The sequence below is a fragment of the Camelus bactrianus genome, chromosome 32 (assembly GCF_048773025.1).
Source record: "Camelus bactrianus isolate YW-2024 breed Bactrian camel chromosome 32, ASM4877302v1, whole genome shotgun sequence".
In the NCBI taxonomy this organism is placed as follows: Eukaryota; Metazoa; Chordata; class Mammalia; order Artiodactyla; family Camelidae; genus Camelus; species Camelus bactrianus.
This window is the reverse complement of record NC_133570.1, coordinates 5,194,585-5,219,577: the sequence shown is the minus strand read 5'-3', so window position 1 is coordinate 5,219,577 and position 24,993 is coordinate 5,194,585. Positions and strand designations below refer to the sequence as shown.

At 46.4% G+C, this 24,993-nt stretch overlaps 2 protein-coding genes across 5 annotated transcripts in view; both read left to right on the top strand.

Moving 5' to 3' along the window:
• Window positions 1–9,850, top strand: part of ATP6V0A2 (ATPase H+ transporting V0 subunit a2) — a 29,153-nt gene extending 19,303 nt beyond the window's left edge. For 2 of the 4 annotated variants that reach the window (XM_074355927.1, XM_074355924.1), the window contains 10 exons: window positions 209–345; window positions 616–803; window positions 903–993; window positions 1,288–1,406; window positions 2,065–2,275; window positions 2,855–2,974; window positions 4,304–4,423; window positions 5,694–5,811; window positions 6,706–6,877; window positions 7,531–9,850. In XM_074355927.1, the coding sequence (XP_074212028.1) occupies window positions 209–345; window positions 616–803; window positions 903–993; window positions 1,288–1,406; window positions 2,065–2,275; window positions 2,855–2,974; window positions 4,304–4,423; window positions 5,694–5,811; window positions 6,706–6,877; window positions 7,531–7,630 (1,376 nt within the window). In that variant the 3' untranslated portion in view covers window positions 7,631–9,850. Of the gene's footprint in view, window positions 1–208; window positions 346–615; window positions 804–902; window positions 994–1,287; window positions 1,407–2,064; window positions 2,276–2,854; window positions 2,975–4,303; window positions 4,424–5,693; window positions 5,812–6,602; window positions 6,878–7,530 lie in introns of those variants that run through there. The other 2 variants (XM_074355925.1, XM_074355926.1) reach the window with 2 other exon arrangements.
• A 1,518-nt stretch (window positions 9,851–11,368) lies between these two features.
• Window positions 11,369–24,993, top strand: part of DNAH10 (dynein axonemal heavy chain 10) — a 120,652-nt gene continuing 107,027 nt past the window's right edge. The window contains exons 1-6 of the mRNA XM_074355938.1: window positions 11,369–11,583; window positions 15,259–15,357; window positions 18,605–18,705; window positions 19,758–19,866; window positions 21,941–22,056; window positions 24,601–24,817. Coding sequence (XP_074212039.1) covers window positions 11,370–11,583; window positions 15,259–15,357; window positions 18,605–18,705; window positions 19,758–19,866; window positions 21,941–22,056; window positions 24,601–24,817 — 856 coding nt within the window. The 5' untranslated portion in view covers window position 11,369. The remainder of the gene's footprint in view (window positions 11,584–15,258; window positions 15,358–18,604; window positions 18,706–19,757; window positions 19,867–21,940; window positions 22,057–24,600; window positions 24,818–24,993) is intronic.

Here is a 24,993-nt window from a genome sequence, read left to right as displayed (position 1 = left end):
TTTCCGTGTAAGAAAGAATATAATAGATGTTTGGAAAAATGGGCTCACTATTACTGTTTTGTTATTTAGTATAGCGTGTTAGTTTTAACCTGCCAATTCTCTCCTGAGGATTTGGGAGAAAGTCAAGATCCTTGTACATGGTTGTGTTTGAATTAACTAGAATTTTCTGCCTTGGCTGCAAATCAGAAATCTCTTGCTTTTCTTGCAGCTCTCTTCACCATCATCACTTTCCCCTTCTTATTTGCCGTGATGTTTGGAGACCTTGGACATGGCTTTGTGATGTTCTTATTTGCCCTCTTGTTGGTGTTAAATGAAAATCATCCCAGACTAAATCAGTCACAAGAGGTAAAAACCGAAACCCTCTAATGCAAACAGCGCATCTGGCTTGGCGGCATCAGCAGTGATTATCTTCTGTTTGACTAAAAGAAGAGACATTTTAAAACGTTTAGTTTTTGGCAATAGCCGTTAACCCACCTGACTGAGACGTGGCGGGGCGGGGGTGGGTCTGTCATCTGTGAGTTGGGGATGTCCGCTCCGTGAGCCGGCTGTCAGGGCCCCGGGAGGAGCGCCTTTCCCGGTGGCCCTGCTTCGCTCACTGCGCTTTGCTCCTCACAGATCATGCGGATGTTTTTCAACGGCCGCTACATCCTGCTTCTGATGGGGCTGTTCTCAGTGTACACGGGCCTCATTTACAACGACTGCTTTTCCAAGTCTGTCAACCTCTTCGGCTCCAGGTGGAACGTGTCCGCCATGTACAGCTCCAGCCACAGCCCGGAGGAGCGGAGGAAGATGGTGCTTTGGAAGTGAGTGTCCTCCAGCCACGCGGTGGTTTAGGCGGGAAGAGCGTTTCTCCGAAGCTCCCCACCGCCCCGGAAGTCCTCTCACTCTGCCTTCTGTTACAGTGACAGCGTCGTCAGGCACAACAGGGTTTTGCAGCTGGATCCGAGCATTCCTGGAGTGTTCCAAGGCCCGTATCCTCTTGGCATCGATCCTGTGAGTGTCTCCCCCCCCCCCCCATCATCTCAGGTTCCTCTGTCATGCCACCTAGTTTTGACTGTCACAGCGGCGTCTCACATTGTTCAGGTGGTTGTCCATGAGGGGGCTGTTGCTCTGGGCGTTTCTGCCTGGATGCCAGTGGCTCCCTGTCATTCCGAGTCAGGCTGAGCTGTCCATTTGGGAATCTAGTGTTGGTGCCCTGCAGAGAGTCGGGGTTCCACTCTGTCCTACTTCCTGACCTGTTGCACTCTAGCGAAAAGATTTCTCTTTTTTGTCTCATTTTATCTTTAGGTTTGGAACTTGGCCACAAATCGTCTCACTTTTCTAAACTCTTTCAAAATGAAAATGTCTGTGATTTTAGGAATTATTCACATGACTTTTGGCGTAATTCTGGGAATATTTAACCACTTGTAAGTATAGATTTTTTTTATTTAAACCTATAATTGTATGCCAAGTTTGGTGTTTTTTCTTTTTTTTTTCGCTTCTTGATGGTAGACTATATAGGTCTTAAAGGCAGCTAGTATGGTGGTGTATTATATTATGTGATTCTGTTTTGGTAATAAGTTTTTTGGCAGGTACATTGAATCATTTATTCAGAAGTACTTGTTGAGCCCATAGTATGTGCCCGGCACTGTTCTAGGCACTAGGGATTGAGCTGTGAGGAGAACAGAAAAGAGTTTTGCCCTCGTGGAGTTTACATTAAGTGAGGGAGACGTGCAACACATAAATTCATCTTTATTTCCAAGGGTGATTTTTGTCGTGTTCTTTTTCATTTTATAAATCAGAGGACTTTTTGTTTGTTTCTTCGAGCTAGCATATTAAGGGTAAGGAACTGTATGTTCTTTGTCTAACTGGATCTGATCGTGAAACATGTGTCATTTTTTTTTGTCCTTACCTCTCCTTCGTGGGTCTGCCTGAATCACTAGTATGAGTTACATACTGAGACAGATGATCTTATGCTGAGATACGCTTTGTCACAAAGAATTTAAGATTAATTTACTCTACTTTGTATCTTAGTCTAGTCTTGTTCATGGGTTGGTTGATTCTTCTTCTTTTGTTTCCCCCTAGGCATTTCAGGAAGAAGTTCAATATTTACTTGGTTTCCATCCCAGAACTTCTCTTCATGCTCTGCATCTTTGGATACCTTATATTTATGATTGTCTATAAATGGCTGGTTTTTTCAGCAGAAACCTCCAGAGTTGCTCCTAGCATTCTGATTGAATTTATTAACATGTTTTTATTCCCGGCCAGTGAAACAAATGGTCTTTACCCAGGGCAGGTGAGTGTTTTTCCGCTCCTAGGAATGAAGAAGGCCTTCTCCTGGTGGCCCTTTGTTTTGATCGGTGGGCTGATGAAAGGTGCCTGCCTCAGGCCTCCACGCCCACAGGGCTTTCTGTTTCTCTGTGTGTTAGTTACCACGGGGCAGAATGCTGCTCTAGGGGCTCTGGGCAGGCTGAACAGTCCCAATGCACTGCCACTGAGTAGCCGTCAAAATGGTAGGAAGAGAATGTTCCTGGAGGGTTCCCGAGGGTGGTCCATCCCCGCATTGTTCCCGTTTCTCTAAAATCAGTCTCTGACCAAGGCAGGTCATTGGAGAACGGGCCCCTGGCACCAGCCCTCTCCGAAAACGGCTTCTCTGTAGTCGCGTTTGTGTGATGCCGCATACGTCGGCTGTGGGTTTAGGAAATGAAAAGAGCCCCCCTCCCTGGGCAAATACAAGTTAGCTTGCCTTTACTTTATGTTCCTTGCTAATAAACAAAGAGACACGATGCTGGATTTTCACTAGTGTAAGTGCGCCCGTGACGCCGTCAGCACGCCTTAGCACTTTGACCGACTCCCTCCCCTCCCGCCCCGACAGGAGCACGTCCAGAGGCTGCTGCTGGTCGTCACCGCCCTGTCCGTCCCTGTGCTTTTCTTGGGAAAACCACTCTTCTTGCTGTGGCTTCACAACGGGCGCAGCTGCTTTGGGGTCAGCAGGGTGAGTGCGAGTTTGGAGGCATGTTTGTAGATGGTGAGCAGAATCTGTTGGTAGCGATGAAAGGTTTTGTAAAGAAAACGCCTTCCAGACGATCCTGGGCTCTGCTCTAAAAGCCAAAGCCTCCTTTATTGAGAGCCTTTGGTGTCGCCTGTTCTGCAGAAGCTTGATGCAAGGTGCCTGTCATGTGTGGGCCCCGGCAGCAGGTGCCCCGGGAACGCTGAACTAGTGAGTCCTTCAGTACGGCTGGTCATAATTAAAGCGTTTTTGTTCCTTCTTCTTGCTTCTTGATTTTTTAAAAGTGTTTTTTAAAAAATTTAAATAATATAACTAAATTATGGGAAACATGGAAAATATAGAATAAAGTGCCCTTAAGTTCGCCTACCCAGTTATAACCAGTGTTAACTATTTGTTACGTTTCTTTCCAGACTGTTTTCCTGTGTTATCTAGTTTCTCATTTTATTTCTTTTATTTAAAAAAATTGTAAAATATACATAACATAAATTTTCCATTTTAACCATTTTTCAGTGCACAGTTTACTGGCATTAGGTACATTCACATTGTTGAAACCATCCCCACCATCCATCTCCAGAACTTTTTCATCTCCTCAAACTGAGACTCTTCACCTGTTAAACACGAACTCCCCAGTTCCTCCCCACTCAGCCTTGGCACCCACCCTTCTGCTTCCTGTCTCTATGAATTTGACGCTAGGTACCTCATATATATAAGTGGAATCATATCTGTCCTTTTGTAACTGGCTTATTTCACTTAGCATAATGTCTTCAGGGTTCATCCATGTTGTAGCATGTGTCAGAATTTCCTTCCTTTTCAAGGCTGAATAATATTCCATTGTATGGATAGACCACATTTTGCTTATCAGTTCATCCATGAATGGGCACTTGGGTTGTTTCTGCCTTTTGGCTGTTGTGAATAATGCTGCTGTGAACATGGGTGTATAGATATCTGTTGAAGTCTTTGTTTTCCTTTCTTCTGGGTGTATCCCAGAAATGGAATTGCTGGATCCAATGGTAACTCTACGTTTAATTTTTTGGGGAAGCACCAAATTGCATTCCTCAGTGGCTGCACCATTTTAATACTCCCATCAGCAATGCACAAGAATTCCAGTTTCTTCACACCCTAAGCCACACTTTGTGTGTGTGTGTGTGTGTGTGTAGCCATCCTCATGGGTATGATATGCTCATTTTCTTGTGAAGAACTTTTTTATTCCTAAAGGGCTGAATCGTTAAGAGAAACGAAGGGGCTCTGACTGTGACTTTGTCACGGCCTGTGACTGTGCAGTCACCGACTCTGTGTCCTGTTGGCTATTTTTAGAGTGGTTACACGCTTGTAAGGAAAGACAGCGAGGAAGAAGTTTCTCTGTTGGGAAGCCAAGACATAGAAGGGGGAAGCAACCAGATGGAAGATGGGTGTAGAGAAGTGACGTGCGAGGAGGTAAGTTTCTGTTACTGTCGATGACGTAGGACAAGGAGCCAGGCTCTCATCGAGGTAATCGTCATGATGGGAGTGATGATAATAGTCTTAAAAAAAAGACCCAAAGCTACAAAACTATTACTCTAAGCTTTTCAGGTGCTGTTCTGGTCATACGGTGTCGTCATAATAGAAGGATTTGGGGGCAACACTTGGTTGCTCTCAGTGTTTCTCACAGTTCTGGAGGCTGGAGGCCCAGGGTCCCCGTGCTGGAGGGTTGGTTTCTCCCGGGGCCTCTCTCCTTGCCTTGTGGACGGCTGCCTCCTTGCCGTGTCCTCATGTGGCCTGTTCACTGTGTTTGCGTGTCAGGTGTCTCTTCCTCCTCTTACAAGGACACCGGTCATATTGGGACAGGCCCCGTCCTTATGACCTCATTTCAGTTTAATGACCTCCTTAAAGGCTTTGTCTCTAAACACGGTCACACCAAGGGTTAGGGCTTCAGCGTATGGATTTTAGGGGTGCACAGGTCAGCCCTCAGGGCTGTGGCCAGGGATCCAGGGTCAGATGGGAGAAGCAGCGGTCCCCCCACTGAAGGAAGCACAGTCCTGGGCAGACGGAGCAGAGCAGCTCTGCCTGTCTGGTCTGCTTTATCTTCTTGGGAACTTTTTTGCCTCTTCGATGAGGACTAAACAAAATTTCTTAGAGTCAACCTTCTGTAATTATTAGGTACTTTAGTGTTTTAGTTTGGGACAGTTAATAATTAACTTTTTAAGATCATAGGAAGACAAAAAGCAGAGCTGGGAAGAGCATGAGCATCTTGCCCCATGTCCCGCAGCCTCTCCCTCGGCAGGGACCTGCAGCTTCCCCGGCAGACGTGTGTTAGGAATGCTCTTACCTGTTAGACGCTCGCACACACTCATGGCCTCCTCATCTCGGGCTTGGTGGATGTCTGTTTCTTCATAGATGCTTTGTGATTGCGGAGAGCAGCTCAGGAACCTTGTCGAGCTGTCTGAGGGTCGTGGTCACAGCTGCGATCCAGTGCCCTCGGTTTGCATGTGAGACACCGCAGCCTGGGGACGAAGGGCAGGAGCTCTGCCGGCTGTGGGGCTGGTCATTGGCAGAGCTGTGGGGAGAACTCAGATCTTGTGATTCCCTTTTCCTCACACTCCAGCACATTCTCACTGGGATACCAGAAGCCAGTACTTTGTAATCCTGAAAGTGGAGCAGACTTTTAACTTGTGGACGTATGTGTGTCACCTGCGGGTTCTAACGCATGTCATGTGATCTCTCTCAGTTTAACTTTGGAGAAATATTAATGACCCAAGTCATCCATTCCATCGAGTACTGTCTGGGCTGCATCTCCAACACCGCTTCGTACCTGAGGCTCTGGGCTCTCAGTCTGGCTCACGCACGTAAGTGTTTGCTTCGACCTGCATTTCCCCAACTCTGCCGAGATGCCCCATAGCACCTTGGTCAACTCATGGGGGCACCATGGGGCATCTTAAATTTAGGAGGGAGATAGCGCTGTCTTTCAGATACTGTGTGAACTGGGACTATTAAGTTGTTTGGACTTAACTACCTAATGCACTGATCTGGGCATTTCTCTGGGCTCTAGGGTGCTATGAAAAATCTCACTGGGACTGAGGAGGCTTGGGAGCGCCTGGTGTGGGCATTTCACACCCTCTGCTCTGACCGTCACTGTTATTTTGTCCCACCCTGCCTTACGAAGTATGACTGTCTAATTATGTCCAGCAAGTCCTAAAACAATACTGATTCATAATTTTGATGGCAGGCATTCCTCCTTTTGCATGGTTCTGATGTTGCACAAATTTCAGTCACCACGGTTTAGTTAAGTAGCACCAGTCCCCCAGCACACGGTTGAAATTTCAGCTATGACAGTACACAACTGTGCGTCGGGGTACAAAGCCCAGTGAGGGTCGGTGCTGACGCGGGGTCACCCACTCAGGCAGTCAGTGGCAGAGTCAGGACTGACGCCCGGCTTCCTGCTGCCTGGCCCGGTGCTGCCCTGGGGCAGAACCACCTGGACCCCCACTTGGGTCCGGCTCTCTCTCTCGGCAGGCCGGGCCTCTGATTCCTCTGAAATGTCAGGTCTTCCTCGGTGTTTGAAGCCATCAAGTTGCTGATTAACTTTCACACGAGAAGCAGATTACATCTATATTATGTGGGTGTGTATTTATCTTAGGGAGAACAATTCAGAATTGTCAGGAGGAAGCCCCCTCCCTAGCTAGCCGAGCTGACTCACTGAATGTAGGCGGGAGTGACCTCTGCAGAGTGATCCCTTGCAGAGCTATCTGATGTCCTGTGGGCCATGCTGATGCGCATCGGCCTCCGAGTGGACACGACTCACGGGGTCTTGCTGCTGCTCCCGATGACGGCCCTCTTTGCAGTTTTGACAGTTTTCATCCTTTTGATGATGGAAGGACTTTCTGCATTTCTTCACGCCATACGCCTCCACTGGTGAGTTTGGAGTTCAGCTTTGGAACTGCTATTTAAAAAAAATCAACCCTTCCCCATGTATATATACATAGAATAGCTCCAAAGCTTTGTATGTGTGTGTGTAATAATGATACATGCATAACTTAGGCTAGTTCTTCCCTTCCCAGTGTTGGAGTCTGTATGCAGATCCCCTGAGTTAAAATTGAATTTGGTTCTGAACTGTTGTCACCGACATGTAAAAGCAAGTTTATGCTCACCGAGTAATTGTGTGTATGTCATACTTTCGACTCACTTTGGTTCTGACATTGTTTTCCCTTATTGTGGAATACTTCCTTCATATTTCTTGGTGTTTCACAGTATCCATCAGATTACTTGTCTGTGTATCCAGTTACTGAGACGGGGAGAGGTTCCTGATGCTTGTGTGTATGTCCACAGCCTGGGAGGTGGGGTGGGATGTCGCTGTTTCCCTCATGAGGAAGCCACCACAGGGCCGGGCATGTGTGTGGATTTTATCTATGTAAAAGTATTTGTGCCAAGAGCACATATGGAATGAAGGAATTTCAGAAGCACAGGAACTTTTTTTTAAACTTCTAAATGTTGTTTTAAGAAATATGGGACATGCTATTCACAACCTGTTATTAATACATGGGATTTTTTTTTCTCCTTTTTTTTAGGGTAGAATTTCAGAACAAGTTCTACGTTGGTGCAGGCACCAAATTTGTTCCTTTCTCATTCAGATTACTGTCTTCGAAGTTCAGTGACGACGTGGCATGATCAGATTTCTGTATCCAGCAAGCTTTCAGATATCATGTTGCAGAATTTCACTTCTGTTAAATTGACAGTAGGAAGAACTCCATCTTCATTGATTGCCTTATGAGCTAGCCAGACAATTCCGTGAGATATACCTCTTCCTCTTACGTGAGAGATTTTGTGAAGTTTGTCAGTTTCAGATACATAAATTTCTTTCAGTTTTTATGAAGAGCAAATGTAAGTTAATGCCAAAAGTTACGTTAAAAGTTATTTTTAAAAATACAGGCTTCGGGGAGAGAAGCCAATTTGGAATGGCTAATTGAAGATGGTCTTAGATACTTGATTCCTTTTCACATTATTAAAAAAAAAAACAGAGTTATACTGTCACCTGAAGTTGTCAGAGAAATATTTTCTAATAGCTGAAATTAAGTAGTTTTTTAAAAAATTTGATGGTGGATAATCAAAAAGATTCACATCTATTTTGCCTGACTAAAAGTATGCAGACTTTTTAAATTGTATGCTATCTAGAATTGCAAGTAGAATTGTTTCTACAATTTTGTCTTGTTTTAATAATTGGACAAAATGGGATAAAATAACATAGAACAAATGGTTATCCCACTTCATATTTTTTTAAAGACCCTTACCCTGTTATACTGACATAAAACCAATTATGATAATTGTATGTTTGGGAAGATAAACTGTGTACTGAGCCTTAAAACCCAGTGTTACTGTACAACATGTAATATGGATATGATTTGAACTTAGTGACCAGCTTGGCTAGTGTTACTGAACCAAAAGGGGTTTATACTGAGTGAAGGAGAGGTTAAAAAAAAGTAGTATTTTGTATATTTTTATAATAAAATGTAAATTAAGATATTTTACCATGAAGAGATTGCACCTGTCCTTGAGAACGGTATAATTATATGGTTTCCCTTTCAGACTAATTCTAAATAAAAGTCTGATAAAGGCATTTGAACTTTTAAAAACTTTAGTTCAGTTGAAAACCAATTCTTACTAAGCCATTAATTTATAACCTTCAGTTTAAATTCATCTTTTCACTTGAGTCAATCCTATTGAACATTTTGACCTATTCTCTGTTCTGATAAATTATGTTCATTTTTCATATTTTACTATAATTGGTTTTAGATAATTATTTTTAAAAAGAAATTATTTTTACTTTCCTGACAATGTTGAGTAACACGCATGAAAAGGCTGCTTGTCCCCCTACCGCTCCACCCTGGCTGGTGGTGGGAGTTGGGGCTTTCATTACAGGCTAAGATCATGAGGCCCTGAGTTTAAGCTTGTCTTTTCAGGTAATTTCAAGGCCTATTTGCTGAGAGGCGTGAGCTCAACATCATGACATAACTGTGACTCTGACATCAAACCTTTTTAATTGTAGTAAAGACTCCATGCTACTTCTCCATGAGATGTTAACCCAAAGCCAGTTTGGGATTACTGGGTTTTGTCCTTTGTGTTAAAATTTCAAGCATAAAACAATGCTGGTGAAACTCTTGAAAATGATTCTGCCCTCAGAGTTAAGTTTCCCCAGAAAGGTGTAATGTTGGATGCTTTTGTTGGGTGAATAATGCCTTCCAGGCAAACTTGTCCCTCATAATTTCCTATTTTTATTACTTTACTCCAAGGGTCTGTTGTAATAAAATGGTAACTAATTTATCCCTAGGAAACCCATAATCTCACTGCTAACTGACTAGTAAACAAGAGGCATACAGTATCTGCTAGAATTTTTTACTGCCCCTGCTGGAAATTGTCACGGGGGACACTTTTTAATTCCAGTTAACGCCTCCATCAGGGTATAGAACAGAGTGAAGGGTCATTTTTCAATTGAAAACTATGTAGTGGTTATGTAGGATGTAATGACATAAAAGACGAATTATTAGCCCTAACTTTAGTGAAAGAATTCTCTAGAATTATAGTTTGATGGTATCTTTTAGGCACCAGGGTGAATTTTCTTTCTCTATAAAGCTCCTGGTTCCGAGGTCATGTTACCAGAGCAGTTGCTCTGTTTTGTTTGTAAGCTGTTTGGTAGAACTGTTGTACATTCAACTTTTAAGATATAACCTCATTCCCTTGATAGCAAATATGCAGAGGGAAAATGGTCAGTTGTCTGGATGATGCTAAATATCTGTTTATTTTCCTAACTCAAAATGTCACAACTGTCACATTTCCCAGTTTTCATTCACGTGTTCAGCCTCAAATAAAAGTCCAAGGAATTTCTTCAGTAAAGCAGAGTTTGATTTCACCCTGCAAGGGCGATGAAGGTCCTTTTGGTGATGTGATGGTGGTCAGTTAAGGAGTGCAGAGGGTGTTTCATGAGGCTCGCACAGAGCCGGAGGACTGGCCTCTCATGAACTTTGAGGAGACTCACCTTTCACTGAATGTCACTCTGTCCTCATTTCTGGAGTGTGTGTTTTATAACAACATTATGGTCTCAGTTTTCCTTCTGCAGTAGTTTAATAAGGCGTAGACCAAATACAGCATAGGTAACTCTTATGTTTACAAATTTAAGAATTAAATATTCAGACATTTTAGGGCCTGATTGATTTTAGAAAACAGAAACAAGAAATAACTTCTACAACTCTTCTACAGTCTGCTTTTAAAAGCAACTTTCTTTATTAAAAATATAAAGCCAGGTTTGCTTGCATGCCATCTGGTGTATCTCCAGCAAAGTTATTAAGAAATCCTAATTCAAGCTGATGAAAATCAAGACATTTTGGAGTAATAATTTTACAAGAGCCAGGCCACTGATGCTGAACTTTGGTTTAGAATTTTGAGAAACATGTAGAACATTCCACTTGTTCCTTGTTGGGGAAATCCAATAAGAAGGCTGGGTTCTTAGGATCAGCCTAGTAATCCAAGGGCTCAACTGAGGGAAACAACAGTGAACAAGTTAAAGATCCACAAATGCATGAAAGGACAAACCTGCATCTTCCTATCAGTATTGAACTTCCTTTTACTAATGAGAAATAAATACATCTCTATTTTTGAAACGTGGGCGTTTTGTTTTATTATACCTTGGCGTGGCCAGAAAGCCGAAGCGCTGGGCTCCTTCTCTGATCCTGCACACCAGTGTCCCTTATTGGGGCTCCCCCCTCCCTGATTCTGGTATACCAGAAGGAACTTGCCCCTACTTGGAAATCTTCCAATGCCTTGCTTTTCTGACGCCCCTTGATCCATAGTGACCGAGGGCTCAGACTATAGCCCTTCCTCGCGTTCAACCTGCCTCTACCACCTCCCAGATACTGTGACTTTGTCACCCCTCTTGCCACTTTCCTTATCGACAAAACGGGCAGGACGCTCCCAGATAGGGTGGTGGTGGGAATCACAGGAGGCCTTGCGCACCCAGCACTTACAGGGCTCCTGGCGCACCACGAGGTCAGCTGTAGGCCGCCCTGGGTCAAGGCATCTGAGTCCCCCACGCCTTTGTCCCCGTCCCGGGGGCTTGCGTGAGGCCGCCCTGCTTACCTTGGTCCTCCCAGGAGGAAGGGGGCGCCCTCGGGGGAAAAGAGCCCCGGCCCCACTCGGCGCGCAGGCTGGGGCGCCCCGGGCCCTCCCCAGGGGCTCCGCGCCACCCGCGGGTTCGCGCGGCTGCGGGCGCGGGGCCCGGGGGCAGGCGCGCAGTGGACGACGCGCCCCGCGCCTGCGGCGGCCGTTGCCGGGGCGCCCGTTGCTAGGGGCGCCGTCGCCAAGGACGCCCGCCCGGCGCTCGGCCCCCTGAGCCCGGCGCTGCCCGCCCTGCCGCGCCATGGACGACCTGCGGGTGCTGTGGATGCGCGACCGCGTCTACAACGCCTTCGGCCTCAGAGACCCTCAGCTCTTCGAGGAGCTGCTGAACCGCAACGACGGCGAGGTCGAGGAACTCATCCTGCACTTCCTCAACCAGAGCAGCGACGAGGAGGGCGCCTCGACTCTCTTCTTCTACCGCAAGGTGGTGCCCGAGGAGGTGGAGGTGGAGATCGGTGAGCTCCGCGGCCGCCCTCCCGCCGCGCCCCTCCTGTCCTGTTCCCTCCCCGCGGGGAACGCGAGACCCCAGCCCACCCGCCAACCTTGGCCTCCAGTGCAGTCCGGAAGTGTTTGTCGTCGCCCACCGCGTGCAGGCACTGTCCAGGCACTGGGTGAACTGGGCAGGCGCTCACAGCCCACTTGGAAAGTCCGACCTTGAATAAATAATCACAGCAAACACTTAATTAGCTCTTACTCTGTACCAGGTACAGTTCCAAACGCTTACATCAACTTGTTAATCCCATGAAGTGGATGTATTGTTACCCCCATTTTACAGATGAGCAAACTGACACAGAGAGGGTTAAATGGCTCACCCGCAAGGGTAACATAGTCAGTAAAGACTCGGAAGAGTCTGCGTCACTGTCCAATGAAGTGCAACAGACGGACAGAGAAATGGCTCCGGGTCTGAGAGGTACACTTCATCCTCACTCTCCCCGATGGTGGCAGGGTCTCCCCGGGTGGAGAAGAGCACCCCTTCCTGACTTTCCAGGCCCCTGACGACATGGTATTGTCAAGTAACGCCAAAACAAAGGTTTAAAATATCACAGTGGATTTTAAATGTTTACGTTGAACATTTTAGCATTTCAGATAAAAATGACAGTGACTGGATGCTCAGGACCCTCAGTGGAGGTGGCTAGTCCAGCCCAGGGATACAGAGAGGGCCTGGGGTGCAGGTGGGAAGACAGGACAGGGTGCAGGGACACTCAGAAAGGTGCCTGTTGGGGAAGGAGTCCGGGAAACAGGCCAGTTCTCTCCCAGCAGGAGCACTGGGTCAGCACAGTTGTCTGGGAAGGCGTTTGTGTGGTGTGAGCCGTCAGTATCAGCCCCCGGTGCTAGTCTCGCGGCATCTTCATGAGGCTTCTGGATCCCCTAAGGCCTTTCACGGGGTGGGATGGTGGTGCCAGGCAGAACTTCTTTTTTTCCTTAAAAAGTAGTAGGCACATTCATTTATTTTAAATACACATCCTTGGCACAAAATAATACACATGTTCATTGTAAAACAATACAAACCCACAAATAACAATAACAAATTGCAAATGACACCCAGAGAGATGACCTTCATAACATTTTGAACTCTAGCATTCTAGTTTTTTCTTTTTCTTTTTTCCCCCTTTTTTTCCCTTAACAGAGGCACTAGGCAGGGAAGGGTATAGCTCAGTGGTAGAGTATATTTCTAGCATGCAGGAGGTCCTGGGTTCAATCCCCACTAACTCCATTAATAAATAAACCTGATTACCTCCCCCCCCACCAAATAAATAAATTTAAAAAAAAACACAAAACACAGTATTGGGGATTGAACCCAGACCTCCTGCATGCCAAGCACGTGCTCTCCCACTGAGCTATACCCTCCAACCCTCTCTAGTTTTTTTATGGTTTCCCCTCTGACAGACCTTTGGACTCAGAAGTTACATTACAATAGAACCTTGAATTTTTTTTAAAGTTTATTTATTTAATTAATTAAATTTTTGGTGGTGGGAGGTAATTAGGATTATTTAATAGTTATTTATTCTGAGAGGAGGTACTGGGGATTGAACCCAAAACCTCATGCATGCTAAGCATTGGCTCTACCACTTGAGCTATACCCTCCCCCTAACAATAGGACCTTGAATTTAGACTCTATCCTTATCGCCAAGTGAAACTGTGGGTACAAAGATACACTAACAGGACTGACCATTTTACACGTACCAAACTTCAGTAATCCTGGTTTTGTATATTTAAAAAAAACATATATATATATATATATATATATATATATATATATATATATATATATATATATATACACCAAGGCCCTAAGAATGGATGTGGCTTGGACTTCTTGCGACCTCTGAAGGCTTCCCTTAGCAGTTCTGTGGCTGTTTTCTGTGCTGTGTATACTAACACGTGTGTAGCCCAATAGTTTCACTTAATTCCTCCAAAGCGAGCTTGGAAATCCCCTGAGGGCTGTGTCTGGTTCAGGTCTGTCCCTACACCCTCCTCCCCCCATTCTTCCCTCCTTTTCTGGCTCTTCTCACTGTCACCGCACCAGGAGGATGCCAACGTGTTCCTTGCTAAGGATGCTGTCCCTGGAAACTCAAAGCTGCCGATCCTGGAGGCACCAGAATGAAGTTGGGTGTTGGGTTCTGAACAGAGGTGGGGAGAGGGGACCTCCTCCCCAGCTCCGTGTGTCACATTGTCACTTACCGTCTGCTCAGTAAGGCTCACGAGGACACTTGGACAGTTTTACTGGATCCTTGTTGGGGTCTCTGGTGTGTCCAAGGGACCTGGAGTGGGGCCAGTGCGTGTTCCTTCATCCCTCTTTCCTATTTCTGCCCCTCTGCTGGTAAAGACTTCTCTCTGCTCCGGTTAAAAATGACACAGATGGAGACAAATAGGGAGGGCGGTTGCGAGGAAAGAGCGGTGTCCAGACTAGCTGCAGCCAGAACAGGTGCTGTTCTAGGATGTAAGCACGTGTTGTTTCTTGAAATAACAAAATGGAATCACACTGTATATATCACTTAATAACTTGCTTACATTTTTACACAGTGATTTTTTAAAAAATTGCAAAATCACACAGTAGTTAAAAAATTGCACAATATTAAGACATTAATACTTCCAGGAAGTATTAGGAAGATGTTCTCTTAAAAGTTCACATAATACAGAATTCGGAAACATAGAAAGTAAAAAGTGAGAAAGCAATTCTTCACTCTCCCCTAAGCCCTGCTCCTATTTGTAGCCGCTGTTGGTGGTTTGGTGTATATCCTGCCAGGTCTTTTTCAAAATCAACCGATCTGTTTATCTATCTGTCTATCTGCCTATCTATCTATCTATCTATCTATCTATCTATCTATCTGTCTGTCTGTCTATCTGTCTTCTGTCTATCTGTTGGTCTGTCTATGTGTCTATCATCATCATCATACAGATCTACATAACTTTGTAGATTTTAAGTCCATAGATGTACCATGTTTTATTTATCCACTTCCTAATGAATGGACATTTATCCTTCCACAGTATTTTATTTTACAAACAACGTAACAATGTGCATCTACCTTTGTACACTCTCTGTATTTCTGTGGAATAGATTTATAAGAGTGGAACAGCGGGTTGAGTGGGTGTGTGCAAGGATGTCTCCAGTGACACCTGTGTGACTGCATGTTGGTTCGCAAGCCGCCCCAGTACACGGAGGGTGAGGAGGGACAGAGCACAGGGGCGGCCACTCCAGATCGGTAGGTGGCGCTTTTAACAGGCAGGGAACTTGCATCAAGGCCTGTCTTGGGCGCCGTGGGGCGCGGTCCCCTCCCGCCCGCCCACCGCCATCTTCGTTTGCAGAGCAGCCTTCGTGGGGTGCAGGCACCCACACCGTCGGAGGGCTCAACCACACCTGCTCTCTCCGGGTGTGTCCGTGCGACGGCTCCCACGGTGGGCAGGAGGGCAGGGAGACTTCCCAAGAACAGGGCAGCGCGAGGGGAGCACCTCGAGGGGCAGCCAGCGGGCTCGTCCTCTCCATGACCTCCTCCAACAGCCCGAAATATGCGCGATTCTCCCGGGCCACGTCCAGACCCCCAGCGCCAAGGAGAGCAGGGATGTCCCGCGTGTCAGGCCAGGAAACAATTATGCTCTATTTTTTTCTTTCTTTTTATGTGGCTCTGCAGACGGCGAGATTCCTGCCTGGTCAGAGGGGGAAGAGGAGGAAGAAGAGAAGGAAGAAGAGACTGAACCACGAAGAACAGAGAGGGCGGATAGAGCATCAGGTGGGGCCTGGGCGCGGCGCCGGGGGCGAGCGGAGCTGGGGGCGTTCACCCGGAGGTGGGGTCCGCTTGCCGCGACGACAGTCAGTTTCTCCTATTTCCTTTTAAGAAGCTCAGGCTTGGTATGAAGGACAAGGAGAAGGTGCTGGATGTGAATAGGCTTGTTACGAGTTACCCGGAGCTCCCTTCACCAAAGACCACAGACTGAGTGGCTTAGAAGCACAGCGGTGTCTTCTTTCACAGTTCTGGAGGGTGACACCCAAAATCAAGGTGTCAGCAGGGCTGTGTCCCCTCCGAAAGCCCTGCTGGGGGGATCCGTCCAGGCCTCTCCCAGCTTCTGGTGTTTGCCAGCAGTCCTTGACGTTCTTTGGCTTGTAGACACATCCCTCCAGTCTCTGCCCCTGCCGGCACGTGGCTGTCTTTGTGTGTGTGTCTGAACCTCCTCCTTTCTCTTACAAAGACACCAGCCATTGGATTCAGGGACCACCCTCTCCAGCATGACCTCGTCCTAGCTAACTACTTCCAAATACGGTCACATTCTGAGGTTCTGGGTGGGCATGACCTGGGGAGGGGGAGAAGTGCTCCACCCGGTACAGCCGTGACGGCAAGACAGCCAGTCTGGTACAGGCAGTGTCTCAGACAGCTCAACTGAGAACACTGTGTAGGGAGGGCTTCCGTTGTGCAAACGACCGATGCCATGTCTTTTGGCCGATCTGAGGCCTGAGTCAAGGCTTTTGCTGTTAATGAATCGTATTGTCTAAACCAGAGAGGTTGCTGTGACACTCCGGTCCTTTGCCGGCTTTGAGTTGTTGTTCTGTCGTGATGAAGTGGCCGTGATTACTCGTTCTGACCCAGTTCTCTATGTAGTGGTTCTCAACTGGGGGGGGGAGGGGAGGCGGTTTTGGCCCCCAGGGGGCATTTGGTGATGTCTGGAGTCATTTTTGGTTGTCACAGCTGGAGGGTGGGGGCGCTTGGCATCCAGTGGTTGAGGGCAGGGACGCTGCTGATCTACAATGCGCAGGTCTGGCCCCACAGCAAAGAACGATGGAACCTAAGTACCAGGTCGCCAGCAGAGCTAAGCAAGCCCCCTGTTCCCCCATTGCTCCCGTAACTCCCCTTTCCTTACACCTGCAGAAGCTGTAGGTTACACACAACACTTTACCAAGATATGGAGGATTTGAAAATCAGAGGCGATGAAGGATTTGGGTGATGGGCAATGTTTCCTATAGTCATCTTAATTTTTTTCAGAAGAATTTATTCATTTATTTATTTATCTATTTAATTTTTATTTTTGGCAGGGGGTGAGTAATTAAGTTTTTTCTTATTTTTATTTTTCAAGGAAGTACTGGGGATGGAACCCAGGACCTCGTGCGTGCTAAGCGTGCGCTCTACCACTTGAGCTATACCCTCCCCCACCAGAAAAATTTATTTTTAACCAAAACATAATCCCTTCCCTAGTAAAGACTGGAGGGCCGGGAGGAATGCTGGTTTAGAAATCCAGACTGTCTGTTCTTACTAAGACTTGTCTAGGTTGGATTTTGATGACAGTGATCCTGAGGTCCGTGGCCATATTTACTTCTACTTTGACGCCAGTAAATCCGTGATCAGGGAAGTCTTGGGAGGGTTAGGGTTGAGACCTTGGAGAAAAAGGTCAGGAAAGTCTTCAACAAAGCAAATTAACATTCCTTCCAAGTTGATATTTAAGTGTATTTTTTTCTTTTCTTTTTATCGTGCTAAAACATACATAAAACTTAACCTTTTTAAAAAAACTGCATACTAGCTTTTTTTTTTTTTAGTTGAACTGTAGTTGACTTACAATGTTGTGTTAGTTTTTGGTGCACAGCATAGTGATTCAGTTTTATATACATACACACACATACTCTTTTTCATTATAGGCTATTACAAGCTATTGAATATAGTTCCCTGTGCTGTACGGTAGGACCTTGTTGTTTATCTATTCTGTATATAGTGATTTGTATCTGCTAATCCCAGACTCTCAATTTACCTCCCCCTCTTCCTCCTTTGGTGACCAAGTTTGTTTTCTATGTCTGTGAGTCTGTTTCTGGCTTGTAAATAAGCTCATTTGTGTCATTTTTTTAGATTCCACCTATCAGTGATATCATGTGATATGTCTTTTTGTGTCTGACTTACTTCACTTAGCGTGATAATCTCTAGGTCCCTCCATGTTCCTGCAAGTGGCATCATTTCATTCATTTTTGTGGCTGAGTAGTATTCCATTGTGTATATATACCACTGCTTCTGTCCATGGACATTTAGGCTGTTTCCATGTCTTGGCTGTTGTAAACAGTGCTGCTATAAACATTGGGGTGCATGTGTGTTTTTTGAATTGGAGTTTTCTCCAGATATATGCCCAGGAATGTGATCGCTGGGTCATATGGGAACTACTCTATTTTTGGTTTTTTAAGGACCCTCCATACCGTAAAACTTACCATTTTAACCACTTCTAAGTGTACAGCTCAGTGGCCTCAGTGTATTTTTGGCTGCAGGCTGTTGCTTGCGCTCTGATGAAGCTGGTTCTGGAGGCTGTGGGCTGTTTCCTCTGAGAGCCAGCTCTAATTGAGTTCTCCCCAGTGTGACCAGTGGATGTTACTGTCCCATTTTATGGTTGAGAAAACCCACAGCAGAGAGGACTCAGACCCCAGAGCCGCACTGACTTTGTCCATCACCTTTCAAAGGAAGAGCAGAACCGTGGGGGAAAAGTGCTCCCTTCTCTTCAGTCAGTGGACTCGTCGGAAGTTCTCAGGGCTGTGACTGGCGGGCCACGAGGTTTCCAGATCCCCACCAGTAACAGTTAGACTTAAGAGGTATACATTCATTTTATTAAGATGACTTTTCATTCCCTACAAGTTTCACATTTTATAGTGAAAAAGGAGCAAATGCTAACACGTTATCCATAATTCTCGTCTGAAGGGTAAAACCCCTTTCTAGGCAAAAATCTCAGAGACATAACGCATTGGACACTGTAGCTGGAGCACGTGTACATACAACACAAATGAGCACAGATGTTAAATTTCCAACTGAGGACCCATCAAAACCACAGCACAACTCTCCCAATTATAACGTACGTCCAGGCCACAGTAGGATTTATTTGTAAAAAACGAGCATACGGTTTTTCAATAACAGGCCTGCTGAATGAAACATGCTCTCATACAAGATGGACATCTGGTCTTGACGGTCGGAAACCTACGTTTCCAAGTATTTCATCTTGCACATTGAATGTGTTTTGCAGCTAGGTCTTCTCAGCTGAGGACGAATTCCACAAATCAGCCTTCCATCAGCTTGGAGGGTGAAGAAACGGACCAAGAGGGTGTAGAAAATGTCCCCGCCAAGGTGCGTGGGGCCCTCTGTCCTCTCGGGTGGGCTGATGGGAGTCCCGCGCTCTCTGGTGAGCCTGGGTAACTGACACCGTTCATACAGGGAACGTGTTGGGTGGGAAAGGGGACGACAAAATCCTGCATGGGGGGGCCCCAAGACCACTCACTGGACCCAGAAAAGCTTTTATTCTCACGGTTATTGTGAAGAGATGCAGATTAGCATCAACAGAGGAAAAGGCACAGAGGGCCCGGCCCAGGGGAAGCAGGTCCTAGCTGCCAGCTGCCCTCTCCCGGTGGGTTGCGAGGACAGCTCTAATTCCCCAGCAGCCATGCGTGACAACGCAGGCCGTTGCACCAACCACAACCAGGGAAGCTCAAGCATGCCTCGATGTCCGCGGTTTTTACGGGGGCTCAGTCATGTAGGCATGAGGGGTCTGCAGTGAGTCAGACGCAGCGTGACCCAGGGCCCCAGGCGAACAAAAGCAGGCGTTCACCATCAATCACCTTGCTAGTGTGAAGTGTCCGGCATGACCCAGGCCCTGTGTATACAAAGACACTCACGTCAGCCAGGATGTTCCAAAAGCTTAGAGGCTATCACCCAGGAGCTGGTTCAGGGCCAGTCTTGAGCACCTTCGGAATGTGTGGGGTTTGGACAACCCAGGCCTGCTGAGTTAAGCCTTTTCTGCACAAGCCCCAGGGATGGAGCATAAAGCTAAGAGGTAAGTGTTTGGCCTGACCTGTGCTCAGTGAAATTATACTCAAGTGCTCCGTGAATATACCCCACCCCCCAAAACAAATTCAGGACTGGTTTGTTGCAATTTGTAGCCCAGAAAAGCTCTATCAGGGCATTTCTCAGGTCAGTTGATTCAAGGGTAGCTGTGTTGACTGATTAATGGAAGAGTCAGGCTTAGAGTTCAGAGCCTGGCTGCTCCCGTGTGCGGTCCGCTAGTGCTGCTGGGGCCGAGCCCTGCTGCTGCATTCAGGGGACGGCTCAGGTGTCCCTGAAGAGCAGGTCGTTCAGGGGAACGGGGGCATCTCAGTGTGACATTCTTGTCCCCGGTGTTTCAGAAAACTGTTAAGCACATTGTGGAAAAGACGTATCTCCACGTGCTTTGTACTCCTGTTCCTGAGGAATTTCTGGACCAGAATGTGGTGTTTTTCCTCAGAAATACAAAAGGTACCTCTCCTATGTGAGTGTGTGTGTGTGTGTGTACATGACTGAGTATCTTCATTTTCACACGCTCTTGCGAATATCACCTTTTTATTAGTCCAGTCAATCCTCATTATTCATGGAGTCCATGTTTGCAGATTCACCCACTCACTTGAAGTGTTTGCAACCCCCAGTCCACACTTTTGATGCTTTCCTGGTCATGTCAGGACATATACCAGGTAGCAATGGCATCTGCCCCGACATTGTTACTGTTTACTCTCACCACCTTTTAAATTTTTACTTATTTATTTTTTTGTACATGAATGTTGCTAGAGACTTTATTCATAATAATCAAAAAGTTGAAGCAATCCAGGTGTGCATCAGCTGATGAGCGGATAAACCGACTCTGGTACATCCGTACCATGGAATAGTTCTCAAATAGAAAAGGACAAACTATTAAATAGATGAAGCAGGTGTGGCTAAAATCTGTACCCTGTCCTCTAGAGGGGACAGGAGTGGGTGTGTGGGCTGAGGGACTTCTCAAAAAGCTGGCCGACCTCAGGCCTCTGGGGCCTGGGACCTTCCCAGAGGCAGCCCTCAGGCCTCCGGGCCACACAGCCCCGGGGCCGCTGAATTATGATAATAGCGATGACCAAGATTCTGTAAACTCCTTCCTGGTATTTTTTTCTCCATGTACAAATATATACATGACGTCTCAATTTTTGTCCTTAAATAAAAACAAGACATTTTCAGACAAAATTTTTTAAAAATAGCTATGTAATATTTTTTAATAGTTATTTTTCACTGATGTCAAGTTTTCCTCATTACAAAATATTTTTTCTTTTAAAAAAATTGTATCTCTTTAGAAAAAAATTGTTTTTTAAATGGAGGCACTGGGGATGGAACCCAGGACCTCGTGCCTGCTCAGCACGCGTGTGCTTTACCCCTGAGCTATGTACCCTCCCCCTGTCCTTCTTTTCCACATTGGATTTTTCACCTAGTTTCCCTTTAAAATAAATTTATTTCAGTAAAGAAGCACTTGATGGAAAGGAACGTATTAGGTAGAGAACGGTGCATGCTGGCACCCGCGCGGAGACGGGCGGACGGGCGGAGCTGCCTCAGTTGACATGTCTGCGGTGCTTCCGTTTTGTTTCCCAGTTGGATTGAGGGAGGCGCCCAAGGGACCTTTAAAGTGTCTACCGCGCTGATTGGTGCTGGTTGACTTTTTTGTTTTTCTTTTACATTTTTTTATTGAGTTATAGTCATTTTGCAATGTGGTGTCAAATTCCGGTGTAGAGCACAATTTATCAGTTATACATGAACATATATGTATATTCTTTGTCACATTCTTTTTTGCTGTGAGCCACCACAAGATCTTGTATATAATTCCCCGTGCTACACAGTACAATCTTGTTTATCTATTCTGCGTATGCCTGTCAGTATCTACACATTTTGAAATCGCAGTCTGTCCCTTCCCACCCCCCGCCCCCTTGGCAACCACAAATTTGTATTCCATGTCTGTGAGTCTGTTTCTGTTTTATATTTATGTTCTTTTTTTTTTAGATTCCACATATGAGCGATCTCATATGGTATTTTTCTTTCTCTTTCTGGCTTACTTCACTTAGAATGACATTGGTGCTGGTTGACTTTTGGTCAGGGGGATGTGATGTATGTCCAGTAAAACCTGGCCGAGGGGTAGACTCTCCCCAAATATGTCTTTCAAACCCCCATGACTCGAAGGCTGCGCCGGTGGTGAGTTGGGGGTGTTGCTGGGAGTGGGAGACAGACCAAGCAAGGAGCCCAGCGAACATTTCTAGAAAACCCGGTTGTTTGTATACTTGTCCGCCTGGAGACACGACAGCCAGATCAGCTCATCTGTGCGGCCCGTGGGCGCTGCCTGTGTGACCCCATGAGCCCCAGTGTGACAGTCAGTGTTTACATCACTTTCTCATCGGCACCGAGATGGTAGAAATGAGCGCGTGCTCCGAGTCTGTGCCTGGCGCATCCCCTGCTTGGGAAGAAGGAGCTGGTCCCCGGGCACTTGGAAACGTTAGCTGTCGTTTCTCCACTCACCTTACACCCGACGTCTGCTCCCGTTTAGAGACCATCTCCGAGGCCACCGACATGAAGGAAGCCATGGAAGTTATGCCCGAGACGCTGGAGTACGGAATTATAAACGCGGACGTGCTCGGTTTCCTCAAGGACATTGTCTGTCAGGTGAATATGGACAGAAGAAGGAATCTCAGCACTTTTCATGAGTAGGGCCGCCTGGTTCACTGTTTCCACAAAGAGGGGGTGGGCAGCTCCTAGGTTCGGTGCTGCTGGGGGTCCTGGGGCAGAGCAGTGATCAGGACAGGTGACATCCTGAGCTCCGGGAGCAGGAACGGGGGGAAAGACATGAAACATCAACATGTAAACAAGAAAATGTCAGGTGGTGACAAGTGACGTGAAGAAAATAAACCCTAGCCATGTGACAGAAGTGGTTTGTGTGTGTGTAGGTGGTGGCGGCAAGAAACGACCTTACTGAGCAGGTGATATCTGAGCTTTCTTTAGAGACAACCAGTTAAAAAAAAAAGCTCATAAACTGGCTAATTCACTACTGCTGAGTTGTTAGGGATACGTCATAGGGTGGGACAGAGGTGGCCAGGAAGTTCCCCTCTGAGGAAGTGGCATTGAGTTGAGAGGTGAATGAGCTGAAGGCCTCAGACCTGTGAAGATTTGGAGCAAGAGCACCCTGGGCAGAGAAAGCAGCACAGGCAAAGGTCCTGAGGCAGGAACTCACTTATCTCGGTCCAGAAACAGAAGGCAGACCAGTGCAACTGGACAGTAGTGAGGGAAGGTTAGAAAGGAAGGTAGGTTTTTGAAACAGGGGAATCAAATGACCTGGTCTGCATTTTCCTTCTGGCTGTCGTGTGAAAAACATATTGCAGGGGCTTGCGGGACAAGTAGACCTAATAGCGGGCCATGGAAGCATCCAGGTGGCGGATGGTTATTTAGGCTCCAGGGTTCAATCGGGGAGGGAGTGGGAAGCAGACAGTGTCAAGAATACGTGGGGGATGGAACCAACAGGACTTGCTGAGGACTTGGATATGGAGGTTTAGGAAGAGAGAGCAACAGGAATGACTCTTGGGATTTGGGTTTGGGCAGCTGGGAGGATGCTGGGGTCATTACTGAGATGGGGGGCTGGAGGGACCTGGAGAAAAATCCTGGAACTCTATTCTGCACATGCTGAGCTTGACACGCGTCCTAGACATCCAAGTTGAAGTGTGAAGCAGGATGTGTAAGCCTGGAGCTCAGGGGAGAACTCAAGGGGTTCCTCCAGCAACTATTCATTGAGCTCCTACTGTATGCCATAGCGGTGATGACCATAGTTAAGTTCTCTGCCTCTACATGAAAGAACATCCGTGAGAAAACATACAGGCAATGACAGGAGTGAAGGAGAAAGGTGAAGCCAGGCAGGGGGTTAGAGGTGTTGGCAGGTGGTCAGGGTAGGGCTGGGGTGACCGGGAAGACCTCGGATTGTCTTTTGCTGGGACTGTTGCACTTGGCTCCTGATCGGCCCCCCAGCCTCCACTCTTAACCCCGTACTAGTCTCCACATGCCAGCCAGAGAGAGACTTTAAAAAATGGGAGCCATGGCATGGGGGTGGCGTCAAGCCAAGGGACTGGATGAAACAACCAAGGGACAGAACATAGAAGGAGGAGGTGGAGATGAGAGGAAAGCTGGGGGGCGGGATGACAGGGAACCGACTTACTATTTTGAAAATTGGGCAAATAAAGGGAAGGACCCAAGCGTTTGGGTCCTGCCTTCTCTAACGAAATTCACCAGTTAATTAAATAGTAGATGAGAGGTGTCTCTTCATAGAAGCATTTCAGGTATTTAAAAAAGGAATTTTAGAGCGAGAGTATTTCAACTGCACACCTCCCAGTGGGTTCGGGGATCTAGGCGTTGAACATCAGGGGATGCTAACAGCAAAAAAAGAGAAAACCAAGCATTACTTGTCTCCTGAAAGAAGAAACACCAATAATCTTGGCAAAGGGATTCTGATCCAGTCTCTGGATCCAGCTGCCAATTTGCAGGAAATACAAGAGGAGTGTGTTGAATTCCACGTGGGTATGCAGCCAGCAAAACCCAGGCTGGGAACCTCAGATATTCTGGCTTCTACAATAAAGTAGAAGGACATGTAGATTAAAATAGTCTTACAAATGTATCCGATTTTAACAAAAATGGGCAAAACTAAAAACCAAAACCCAACTAACCAACCCAACCAACCATCCAATCAACCCACGGGCATTTGCACATCACTTTCCGAGCAGGGGTTAAGTTTCCTAATTGTCTTCAAGTGACTTCATAAATGCATGCTTCTGTCCTCAGCTCCGTTTCCCAAAGACCTTGTCCTCAGTGACTCCGTTATTTTAACCTTGGCACAAACTTGGAGCTGAGCTGATGGGTAGATACACAATTCTCACTTCCCTGTGCCGTAATTTCTAACTCAGCTTGCCCTGTGGCTGGCGGCAGCCAAGGAAACAGTATTATCCCCTGGGTGGTCACCTCAGGCTTGGTGCAGATTTGTTACCCTCGGGTCATTTTAAGTCAAACATGATTTCTCTTTCTTTAGATCTGTGCTCTGGGCTGGAGCAGTTCACTTGGTCATTATAGTTGTACTTCCTGCTGTAACATACTCAAAGCCAGAGGCAACTTGAGTGCACGAGTTATTGGACCTGACACTGTGTGATTAGCTTCTTCAACCTGGCGTTTCAGGTGTTCATGCCGGCCTTGTCCTTCAATCAGCACAAGGATGCAAGCCTCGGACACACGTCTGGAGAAGTCGTTGACTCTTTTGAGTATGACATAGACCTACCGACCATGCCTGGGGAAGCCGTAGAATATCACAGCATTCAGCTAATACGGGATGAGTTCTTAATGAACATCCAGAAATTTGCAAGTAGCATTCAAAGAACAATGCAGCAACTCGAAGGTAAGGCTTCATTTTTTTTGTCTATTCATTTACAATATTTTAAAAATTTACTGGGCAACTTTTTGTTTGTTTGTTTGTTTTGGTGTGGGGAGGTAATTAGGTTTATTTAATTTATTTATTTTAATGGAGGTACTGGAGATTAAATCCAGAACCTCGTGCATGCTAAGCATGTGCTC